The sequence below is a fragment of the Toxotes jaculatrix genome, chromosome 19 (genome assembly GCF_017976425.1).
Source record: "Toxotes jaculatrix isolate fToxJac2 chromosome 19, fToxJac2.pri, whole genome shotgun sequence".
Lineage (NCBI taxonomy): Eukaryota > Metazoa > Chordata > Actinopteri > Toxotidae > Toxotes > Toxotes jaculatrix.
In genome coordinates this window covers 17,062,638-17,075,108 of record NC_054412.1, presented here as the reverse complement: position 1 = coordinate 17,075,108, position 12,471 = coordinate 17,062,638, and the positions used below count along the sequence as shown (strand labels likewise).

Below are 12,471 nucleotides of genomic sequence, written 5' to 3'. Positions count from 1 at the left end.
AATCAGTTATTGTGGTTTGATGGTGAAGGCAACAGGCCACAAAGCTGTTACTCTCACGGTGCAGGTTTAAATGCTATGGTGCTGTGGGGTGGTTACGAGAGTGACCTTCAGCTGGTTAACAAAGGTTCAAGGCACAGTCTCAGCACAAACACCCACCCATGAGAAAGCCTGAATCCCTGAAAGTTTGACCTTTGACCTTCACATGGAGGGAGAGGAGGTTGTATATACAACCTAGAAATATATATATTTCTATCATGAATGAATAGAAAGACTGTGACAAAGAAACGATGTATTCGTAGCTACACAGGCAACAAAATCATTCAGAATAGAATAATGTTTGTGTTAATGTCTCATTGTGTTGGCAAAAAAACTACATTGATGGTTTGAGGACATAAACACAAACTGCCCAGAGATCAGGTTAAATATGCACTGGAGGTTCAAGTCAGGTCAGCTTGCATTTGTCAAAGTACTCTGTAAATAAAATGGGCCTTGTTAATCAATGGCATGGCCGTCCTCCTCCCAGCTTGTAGTGCGTTGAAGTAGGACATTATTAGATTAGGAGCCCGGCTTTCCCTTTTCCTATGTCCTGCTCTCCTTATTTATTTATTTATTTTCTTTCATTCTCATTTGTTTTTGCTGACTCCCTCTACATACTGGGAGCTTCTTTTTTTTTTTCAAATTCATTTGGTCAAAAACATTTAATTATGAAGGCTAATCTGAGCACAACCACAGTGACTGAATAAAAAAACAAATTATTTTTTACCTTGGCAGGACATTTTTTAATTGAACAGTAAGGCAGTATATTGTGAGTGCTCTGATAATGGGTTCAGTAACACGTATAAATACCCATAGATACACATTACTCAACAATTACCTAAAGCTTTGTGAATACCAGGACACATGCCTTGCATTTATCAATTAAAAAAAAAACATTTACCTCATTTTAGTTGTACAAATAGAGAGAAGAATGGATGTTTAGGTTAAGGTCCCGTCCTTACAACAGACTCTGCAGTTAAACTATTAGTTTAGTTACTGTATTTCCTTTATTTAAAGCCAAAAGCATCCTTCACTTAGGGACCCCCTAAGATTGTGTAGATTCTAGCATCAGTCTATCTATGCTAAGCTGCTCTCACATGTGAACTGTGGACAAAGTCTGGAGAATCAGGTCTAGACATTGTCCTGAGTTGTCCTTTTTCATGAAGGTTTTACTGTTAAGTAATCAGTGAAAGTGATATCCATAGACTTGACTAGTTTTAATGTCAGAAATGTTATGAAGACAGTGAGGGCAGCTAAGGAAAAGAGAAATTAGCGTTTTGTGCCAAACAGACCCAGTTACCCTTCAGGCAAACTCAAAACAGTCCACACCAGGGAGTGGGCAAAGTGCCCATACCTGGGAGAAGTGGATAGAGAAAAGGGGGAAGAGAAAGGTTGGTTCTGTTCATCTTAATGTAACATATTAATACGCTGCACAACAAAATCAGAGCACTGCTAATTATCTTATAATAGTCGGCTGGCAAATCTACAAACTGCTTGTAGTACAGGTGTGCTTAAAATGGGTCACAGACTTGTCTGATACCCGTGTGTCCCTGTGTCATGAGAGTACAGCAAGCTCTATATTTGTCTGCACCTCAGGGTTAGAATAAATAACCATTAAGATCAGATCTTTGACTCTTATAAAGGGACGCAGATCTGAGGGAGATGATATCAGCCGTTTAGACGTCTTGTGGGTGTTGTAGCTCTCTCTAAGTTGGATGGAAATAATGTTCAGGCAGCCGGGAGCACAAACACGTGAATGTTTGCATGCGGATTCAGAAGTGTGAGGGTTTTTTTGTTTTTGTTTTTTTTTTTTAATTCACGTGCACACAGACTCAGATATGATCAAGCTGCCGTATGTGCTGAATTTATGCTTGAGGAGGAATAGCAAAGGAGATTTGATGAGTTGTGTAGAAAGAAGGCGCAGTGGAAATAATGAACCACAGTGGAGACATCCAGAGAAAATCGAGAGGCGGTTGCGTTTTGTCATGTGGCAGCTTTCTCACTGTCTCCTTCGCTCACACAAAACACACACTGCTACATCTCACTCTTCCTTTTCTTCCCTCGCCACTTTCTTCCTCTCTGGTGCTGTTTTTTGGCCTGAGAAGCTCGCAGGCCGATTATGAGCTTTTTAAAAAGTGGCTTCAAACTGCACCAGCTCCTGTGGATTTATCTTGCCAAGCACTTTAGAGACTAGCCATTCTGGACACACCACTGGTAAGTGGAGATAAAGCAAGCCTCCCTCTTTTTCTCAGTTTTTCTGCCTCACGTTTTATTGTGTCACAAGGAGCGGAGGGTAGCCCTCAGGTCTACCTGCCAAACGTGGCAGCCAGCAGTGAGTCACACTGTGCTTCCTGCCCTGCTTGGCTGCTTTTCTGTATCTGATTAGAGCCTGCATCGAAAAAGCAGAAAAATGGCACCGGTGGAACCAGACATGACATTTTTTTGTGCTGATAGGTTGATAAATACCTTTCTTTTTAGCATGTTTTAGTAGCAGAATGGATAGTTACTGATCTGGGTTATTGATAGCAAATATTGCTGTGAAGCTAGTCCGATGTATTAACCTCCCATGGCAGCCTCCTCTGCTCATTCTTTCCTTTAATGCCAATAACTATTCTCCTCACCGTCCCAATCCATAAAATATGTTTCCACACTCAATAGTGCCATCTGCTGTTGTGCTATCGTCGACACTCCTTGTGAGTTAGTGTTGCCAGATGGGTGTTTTGTAACCACAGATAAACTAGGGTCAGGGACAGCTCTGCTCCAAATTCCTCTTAAGTCACAAACTGAATGACTGTGCGCTGTCCAGAAATCTAGGCTGAGTCCTGGAAGGTGCACAGTCATTCGTAATGGACAGTAGGGACCTCTATCCAGCCATTCAAAGCAGAAACACATACATAACTAGTACTCCTTACACTCATCTGTCGTTTGTTTCCATCAAGTGGCCTATCTTCTTGAATGCCCACTGTAAGACTGCGTCCTCAAGACAGAAGCAATCTTACAGACCTTGACCGTAAACAAAGGTCACGTGTATTAATGCTGTCTGAGTTCAGCACAGCACAGAGATAGATGTCTGCCACGTCCGTCTCATTTTAGCGTCTTTGATTGTGTCAGCAGGCAGACGTAGACGAGCCTTAAGCTGTTGTTTTTCTTATGTGAGGTCTTACAGACAGAATGTTTGTAAGACACCCCCCAGCTCTTTCGGATTGATGCTCTGGTGTTCCTCCATCTCTCTCACTGTCTAAACAAATGTGTTTCAGACGTTTTTAATGCCTAGATTTTTTACATCTGGCAGTCAGCCAGAATTCACATAACTGTAGTCACGTGTGTAACTCTCATTTGGCTGGTAGGTGTGTGGGGGGGGTGTGGGTGACAGGTGAATTTACCCTGAAAGTTTTAGAGTGGAGTGTGCGAGGGTATGTCAATGCTTTGTTAACAGATCTTGAATGACTGAATTTTATTTTTTTCAGGAAAAAGGAAAATAAAATAGTGTGACACGTGATTTATTCACTTAAAAAAGTGGATTTAGTTTTCACTCTTTAATGCTTACTGCAGACAGGCATCATCCTTTCTCCTGTGCCTCTTGTATTATTTCACCTGCAGTTATAAAAAAAAAAAAGAATATACTTCCTGAATTAGAGGTCAGTCAGCTGGACATTGGAGAACCTTGTGATTTTGTGTCAGACTTCAGTCAGATTGAACTCTGATGTGACAGGAAACAGGCTGATACAGTACCACTGGATAAAATGTTCTCCTTTCCATGGGAGGAAATTTGGGTCCATTTGGGGAATATGCAGTGTGGTTATTCATAATGTTTAATAAGATTACAGTAAGGGGATGTTTTCAGAAGTTATTGTTAAAAAAAAAAGAATTACTGCTAACTTGTTCAGCTTTGGTGACACTGATGTCACAGCAGACACCTATCTGAGAGTAGCAAGAGGATGATTAAAATGCATTTTACAGAACAGAGTGTGTGTGTGTGTGTGTGTGTGTTTTGTATCTGTGCAGACCCTGGAGGCTTGGAAGCAGTAGCAGCTACAGCAGTGCGCTGGCTGAGTTTCTGTAGCTGCCTGGCATGTCACTGAGGCTTTATGTAACAGCACACGCAGGCTCCGTCTCTCTCACGCAGACAGACACACACACACACACACACACACACACTGTAAATACCCCAGTGATGGATTATGCATGTATTCGTCTTTCTCTTTCTCTCTGCCTCTCAAGCTACTGCATTCTGCTCAGTGAAGTAGCATCTAAGCGATGCTTTGATGAAGCAGTGTAAACAGCCATATGCAGAAAGAGCCAGTCCTGTCAAGCCAAGGTCCTGTTAGTGTGTTTCTCCAAATAGGCCTGACTGCATCTGACAATGTTAGGAAAGGGATGCATGAAACATAAGGCATTATTTACACAGCCCTCTGGTGCCACGGTGGAGTGACGGAAATTGAAGAAACAAGTCAGCACTAAAGCATAATTTTTGTGTGTATCGCTAACAGGAAAATACAGACCTCAAGTGCATTGAAGGGCGAATTATAGTCTCAGACTAACCTCTAAATGTGTGCTTGTATGCTGGGGAGATGAATAGCCAATGGCTAATCTGCTACGAATTGTTGATAACAACAGAGTCAGGGCAGAATATCCTGTAGGACCCTTAAGCGAAGAGATATGACCTTGTTTGGTTCATGAAAGCTGAGTGGAAATATCCCAGCATATTTTTACAAGATGTTCAACTCAGATTTATTCTACTGTATTCTATTTTATTCTGTTCTGTGATGTTCCAGTTTTGGTTGCAGTTGTGCAGTTAGCAGCAAAGGATTCATTTTTCTGTGGCACTAGTCCTGCAGGTAATGATAACATTTATCCATGGGGCAAAATGATATTGAACTATCTACACTGCTTAGGGAGAGGGAACCCCCGAACACAAATGAGCTCTGAGGCTCCCGGAAGTGTGTACAGTATGTGCTGTGTGTGTGTGTGTGTGTGTGTGTCACAGAGATGGCTGGATTTGGAATCAGGCTTTATCAGTGGAAAGTGGAGGAGTACATGACAGAGTGTAGCATCATCATGGCAGTGGTCCAGGGCAGGTGTTACAGGACAGTGAGCGCATGAATGATCACTCATGGGGTCATCTTCTGAGAAATAGTGTGGACAGGGAACAGCTTTATTCCAGAGCCCTCGACCATATCTTGCAGTCCTCCTCAATGGATAACTTTTGCCTAGTTGTCATGGACACATTTGTCATTTTGTAGTCTGCAAGATGCGGTTGAAAGCTCAGGAATAAGCTTATAAATGGACCTTGATTTGGGGGTTCTGACCGATTAAATGATTAACTCTTCATAAACCCTCTGTAGTGACATGACCCTTTTATAAACTAAGTAAATGATAAAAGAATCAGCAGATCAACTGAAAGTGAAAGTACGTCTTAGTTATTGCTCCAAAGAGTGTATAAACTGACTGACAGCAGGGTGTGTGGGGATATGCCCTCAGACTTCATGGATCAGAATGCTGCACAGAGCCGGAAGGACCTGAGAATGACTTAGCTGTTTCAGATCAGTTTCACTCATAAGGGCTTACATTTACTATTTCTTTTAAATTATTTTTTTGGTACTCAGATAATAGTAATCCAGTTACATGTGGTTCCCAAAGTGCAACAGAATGTGCATATAGTAAATAAATCTTCATCGCGTTTTAAGTCCTGACCCTTGCGAGCTCATCACTGGAAGCTTTTAAGCTGCGAGATGTGTGTCCAGCTTAACTGTTATCTGAAGAGCTGGCAGCACAGGCCGGCCAACTAAACACAAATCTGGATCAAACGCCGCTGTTACCTAACTCTAGAAGTTATTTTCAGACCAAACACAAGTCGTTCGTTGCTTATTACTGATGAGCTTCTCATTTGAAGATTTCTGTTGAATCACTACTTTGTGCTGTTTCGCAGCGTTTTGAGCTGTAAAATTCATCCGTCCTATGATCTCGCAGTCAGTCACTGTTCTGTTAGTGTGAAATGGCCTTCATTTAAGTGTGACTAGTCAAGTGTGTCTGTCTCTTTCGCACTATTTCTCTCCCTCTCTCTGTCTCTCTTTCATTTCCTGTCTGTCTGTCCTCTCCTTCTCTCCCCATTCCTCCCCCACCCCTCTCTGGCTTCCCCTCTCTGTTTTTGGATCAGCACCAGTGCCAGCTTGCAGGCTGATTATGAAGGCTTTAATGTTCCATTTAACAGAAGCATGTTTTGGGTCGTGTGTGTGTGTGTTGGTGTTGGTGTAGGGTATCTGTTTGACAGAATAGGCCTCGCCATACACTCACTGACACACACAAACACAGCTACATTAGCCTTTATTAAGCCAGCTGTGCCCGTCCACCTGGCTCTACCCTGAGTGGACAGGAACAGTCTGGCATTCAGCCTGGCCTTTGATGGCCGGCTCCCAACATCCATATCAAACAGCCGTAACAGCAAATGGGAGCCAAATCGGGAGCGGAATAAGACTTAATGGAAATGTTAACAACCTAATATCCGTAGCTGTAAAGCGAGGAAACACTAGCTTGAAGTCCTGACCGGGTGATTTTGGTTGTTTAAAGGTAATCGTGTGCCATCGAGTGAAGGTTTTGTTTTTCATCCTCGACAGTTCGCCGTCTGTTTCCGTGTGTTTTCCGTGACATCTGACGATGCTGTTACATGTGACAGAAAAAGGAAAGATGAAGCAATGAAACTCTGATGGAGGAATTTCACAGTCTCATCACCCTGCCCCACTTTCTTTCTTTCTTCTCTCCGTTTTTACATAACAAAAGTGTTTCATAACTTGCCAGATTGTCAAAAAGCCGCAGTGGCTTTATCTCCCCCTCCCCTCCGCTTTCCCTTCCCTTAAACATCTTTCCCGCATCACTTCCCTGACACCTTTCCCCCCACCCCCTACTCCCCAGCCCTCAACTCTTCCTTCCTACGTTGTCCCGTTAGTCCACGTGCCTCCTCCTGTTCCTCCAGGCCCGAGCAGATGATCCGAGGCAGGGCCATACAGGGGCGGGCAGGAGGTGCTCACTGGAAGGAAGCCACTATGCATTTGTGCAGGGCGGTGTCCCGTTCATCCTGGGAGATTCACGCCAGCTCCCCCCTCCCCGTCCCGGGGGGGGGGTTCCTTCCTCAAATTAGTTTGGCTTCTGTGGAGCAGAAGGGCAAATGAGGACCCGGACTGGGTGAACTGAGCTCCATTGCTCTCACACTCCAGCACTTTACATGGGTGGGACCTTATTGCAGATGGGCAGTTTTGCAACCTGAACTCATACTCACCGTCTTACCCTTGTCTTCCTTGATCCTCTTTCTCTCTGTTTCTCCCATCCACCGCACTCCCTCCTTTTCCATTAGGATTCACAGCCTCAACTGCCCCCCCCCCCCCCCCCCCCCCCCCCACCCCACCGTGACTCCAGACAGTTTTTGCGTGCAGGTGTTGTTACTCTTAGGAGAGGCCAGGGCAGCGTCCTCGCCTTTTTCTGTGTATGACGAGCCTGTCTGCTATGCACATGGGCAAGGACACAGTGTTGAACAGCCTTGTACTGCCTAAAACAAAAGTACACGTGCCTCTGATTGCTTACTGTGTGAGACTGCAGCAGATTTTTTTTTCCAACTGCTTTGAAAATTCTGACTTCTGCTTTTGAGATTAAAGCTGTAATAATCAATATTTATAAATTAATAATGGATCAAATGATGTAATGTAATATTAGTTTTACTCTCACCGCTCATTTCTAGACACAGCAGGCAGTGGAAAAGCTCTAAAAACACGCTGTGCGTTTCCCATCCAGCACTAAAACTGCAGACAGTTAGCAGCCAGCTGGTGAACGTAGAAACAAATGTGTCCCTCTGGAGTTGGAGGAAACCAAAACAGAGCAAAAACCAGAGTGATTATGGGAATTTGACTCTTAAGGTGGTCTGATACACTACTCCACATGAATATTAAGCTAGCTGCTGGTTTACCCAAGCACAGTGTGAGACCTGTAGTTTGGTTATCAGTTATCATTAGAGACACTTTCTCTTCTTGTGTTTCTTATATAACCTGACTTCCTTGTGAACATTTGTGGTTCCCCAGCTACTTCTCTTTGTTTTAGTCCTGTAAATGCCAGTACAAGCAGGATCTGTTGACATTTTCCGGCAGATGAAATATTAAAATGAAGACGGTGCTTCATTTCCTTTGAGTTGATTCTTATTGACTTAAATTCCTGCTGGAAGCCGCTGCTGTACATGAGCAAACAAAGCTAAACAGGTAACACGAATTTCAGCAGCATCTGGCTCTCTTTTTCAGTGACTCCTTTGCTTCTGTCGTACATAAATATGTTGAGTTTATAGTTTATATACGTATAAGTTATTTTGTTAGATCTGCAACAAAACGGTGGAAAATTAACTATAAGATGTTCCCTCAAATAATAACACAGAATAGAATATTTCTTCCTGTTCGCTCCATTTCCTTGATGAAGGCCGTTAACTGCAACACCAGCTCTCTTTTGTTTACACGAGTCCTCAGAGAGCAGCCTTGCTCAGCTTAGATTACCCACCGGCTCTAAGAGTTTTCACCAGAGAGGTCAAGTGGAAGGTTATATCTAATGAATCGCTCGGCTTCTCGCGGCCACCCACGGGGTTCATCGTCTACAGTAGATGGTGAGCGGAGCCGCGGCTCAGCGGTCATCCACAGAGTTACTGCATTAACCTCTGATCTCCTGTACATGGAGCACTGGGATGCACGAAGAGGAGCTTTAAGTTTCTGCCAGTACTGAAAACAAAGATGATTCATAGCATTTACTAAGTTACATACAGTGGACTTGGGCCATAGATTTTTCCAACTTTGGACAGAAGCAGATAAAGGTCAAGTGTGATCAGGTTTTACAGCATCCTTCTACACTTGTAAAGGACAAAAACATTTTCACTGTGACATCTCTGACAGTTGTTACATGCTTTAGACTTGATTCATTTTTTGATTTAGACTTGATTGTTTTCTTAATTCTCCAGCTGAGAGAGCTGTTCATTTCTCAGAGAAAATAAATGGCTCTGCCAGCTCCTGGCTGCTGTGTCGGTGACCCTGACCCTCCTGTGAAAGGGCCTAAGGGAAAAGACAGCTTCTCCTCAGGGAACAATATAGAGCACAATGTGATTGTTGTTACCTATTTTAGAATTTCTTTTTTTTCTTTCAGCATTTCTGCTTCATTTGAGAGAGAGTGAGAGACACAGGAAAGGAGGGGGAGAGAGGGGGAGGATAAATGCAGCAAAGGGCAGATTCTGCAACAACTGGCACTTCATTTTTTGTGAACACTGATGTTCCCTTCAGTGTCAACATGGACAGATATGGTAATAAAAAAAATCTTAAAAACGATACTCATGTTTCCACCTTTTCTTTTTTCATTCCAGTTCTTCCCTTACGGTGACGCGTCCAAGTTCGCCCAGCACGCCTTCAGGACCTTCGACAAGAACGGCGACGGCACCATCGACTTCAGAGAGTTCATCTGTGCGTTGTCCATCACATCACGAGGCAGCTTCGAGCAGAAACTCAATTGGGCCTTCAACATGTACGACCTGGACGGAGACGGCAAGATCACACGGGTGGAGATGCTGGAGATCATCGAGGTAACACAGCAAAAAATACGTCTTTCTGAGGGAGAAATTCATATTTTTTAATATTTTCTCAGTAAAAAATAAAATCCATATATTTCAGTATTAATTATTCATTATCTTAATATTTCAAGTATGGTGCCTGCAGTGGGGAAGCATGTAAGACATTGCCACATTCCTTGTTTACAACCTGCTGAGTCATAAAGATGCAGCACTTTTGATCTTTTTTTTTTGTACTTAGTTAAAGGTTAAACAGCAGAGGGCTGAGCCTGCAGAGACTGACAAGACACTAATTATTCATAAGCACAAATAATACGAAACATGCAACAAGAGGCAAAAGTTCATGATTAGAGCAGACTCATCCAGAATTTGGGCTCCTTTTATTTTGCTCAGTGAGGTCAGTCCCTCACTCCGTGGGTTCATCCCAGTTCCCTTATTTAGTCATTCCTTACACCTCGATGGATCCAGGTCAGTCTCATGGTAGAGTATTATATAGTCAGTTTTTGTAGAGATTAAGTTTGGTACACGTGGGAGGACGTAGACTGTAGTTGCTGACAGACATCATATATTCTGTGCTAATATGAACTCCAAGGTGCTACAGAGCAGTTAACACCTGCACACTGACAGGTGATTCAGCTGTGCCATCTTCAGACAGTAGTTGAGAGAAAAGGACATTTCATTTCACTAAAAATGTGTTTCCTTCATTCGTCTTTCCTCACGTCTCTTCCTCACATTTCTCAGGAAAAGACACAAGTGAAGGTAACGTGGATGCATTAAGAGACTCCAGACGTAGCCTGTCTCTTTTAAAAAAAAATCCTCTGTCCTCTTCCTCCCCCTGCAGGCGATCTACAAGATGGTGGGCACTGTGATCATGATGAAAATGAACGAGGACGGCCTGACGCCCGAGCAGAGGGTGGACAAGATCTTCTCCAAGATGGATAAGAACAACGATGACCAGATCACGCTGGAGGAGTTCAAAGAGGCGGCCAAGAGCGACCCGTCCATCGTATTACTGCTGCAGTGTGACCTTCAGAAATAGGCCGGAGGGCGAGCAGAGCGCTCCACCAGCCGCCACGGACTGCACAGAAAGAATTTCATGTTCCATTCAGTTTGCAGCTATTTCCACTGAAAAAAAAAATATATATATATGCTTGGACTACCTTTCAATGGATCTGCTTCTTGTGTTTGAAACACTCGTGTGCATGAGAATGTTATTTGCTATAAAAAGATCTACACAACAACATACCAGAGTGTGCGGGTGCACACTTACACCACAGACCAGATACACAAACAGTACACACACACACACTCACACATGCACACACAATCTCTCACTACACATTAACACCTCGCACAGATAATATATATATAGATATATAAATATGAATATATATTTAAATTATTTAAAGATCAACTGCCAAAATGTGAAGTGTGCAAAGTATTTTCCATACAGTTTCATTCTACTGGAGCTTGCGCATCAGCGATGTGCTGCGTTGAATTTGCCGCTACTCTATTTAATGTTCCGAGTTTACTGACGCTAGCTGTATGTGTTTCATAATACTGAGTAATGTCGACCGAACCAAATTCCTATGATAATGTACCTGCCTCCAACAAGACACTCTTTCCATCATCTCAAATATTAGCTCTAGAAGAGATGGATTAGCGTTTGTCCAACTTTTCCTTCCAAGACATGCTTGTACTGTCGGTTAAAAAACAAAAAAAAAGCAAAACGTAAATGTAGTTGATTTGCATGCCTTTAGGTTCTGCCTTAAAAAGCTCCTCATTTTGTATCCTGTAATCGAAGACGGAAAGCCTTATCAAAGCAGCGCGGTGACACTTAGGGGAAACCGTGAGAAAAGATTCTTACCGAATAGGGAGGAAAAAAAAGATCCTATTGCAGTAGGTCCTTCTACAAGTATCGTCGTATGGGATGTAATTTTTGTGATCTGTTGAGACCTTTTCTTTTGACTGCTTTAACTGTGGGAGCATGTTTCCTTGTAGATTAGCCGTAGTATATGTTGCTAAGAACTAAACCCCTGCCCCTGCATTTAAACACCCCATCTCATTATAAATTAGGAGATGCTGAATGTGGAGGAATCAGTTATTTTGGAACACTATCAGAGATTTTTAAAAAAAATTTAAAAAGAGCTAAACTGATGCATCTTTGAAGAAAATGGACTGGAGGCAAGTGAGATCAAACATTTAAATCAGGATTCCCTGGCGAATGAATGAAGCTGGAGTTAAATTTCCATTAGAAAGAAGAAAACGTACTCATCTATAGTTGGAGAGCATTGTTATCAAACTTGGTTATAACCTATGTGTCACCATCACATCCACTTTTCTTTCTGATTAGCCTGCAGGTTGCATATCAATATGATGAATCCAGCAGAGGTTTTTTATTTTAGGACTCTGAGTGTTAAAGAAGAGCAGATATAAGGCCCGTGCAGCATTTAAACTTTCTCGTTTGTCTTTTTCAGTGGAAGTAAATGAGTGTTAAAGTAGTGAGAGGAGCAGTGAATGGCGTTTCATTATACACTGTAACTACTAGAGGACAGCCCTTAACGTAAAGCCATGTGTTTAGTAGGTTGAACACCTCGCCCTCCCCAACCCTTCAGTAGTAGTCGGGTATTTCTCTCAATCAGTCAAATCTTTTTGTACTTTTTTACTCCCTTCTCTCACACATTGTACACGTACTGCTGTATACTAAATGTAGAGGAGTTCAGTGAAGCGGGGTACCTCCTGGACATGATTTGGAAATAACCTCACTCGTATCTTTAACTAAAGTTTACCTGGCCCTGTCTGAAAGCAGCACCCGCTCTTTCCAAACCCACATTAGTACAACCAGTGTTTTAAGAGCT

The 12,471-nt window shown here is 42.7% G+C and overlaps 1 protein-coding gene across 1 annotated transcript in view; it reads left to right on the top strand.

Annotated features, from left to right (window-relative positions):
- The window catches only part of vsnl1a (visinin-like 1a), a 28,101-nt gene extending 16,362 nt beyond the window's left edge, over window positions 1-11,739 (top strand). The window contains exons 4-5 of the mRNA XM_041064957.1: window positions 9,413-9,628; window positions 10,455-11,739. Coding sequence (XP_040920891.1) covers window positions 9,413-9,628; window positions 10,455-10,652 — 414 coding nt within the window. The 3' untranslated portion in view covers window positions 10,653-11,739. The remainder of the gene's footprint in view (window positions 1-9,412; window positions 9,629-10,454) is intronic.
- Window positions 11,740-12,471: the final 732 nt, after the last annotated feature.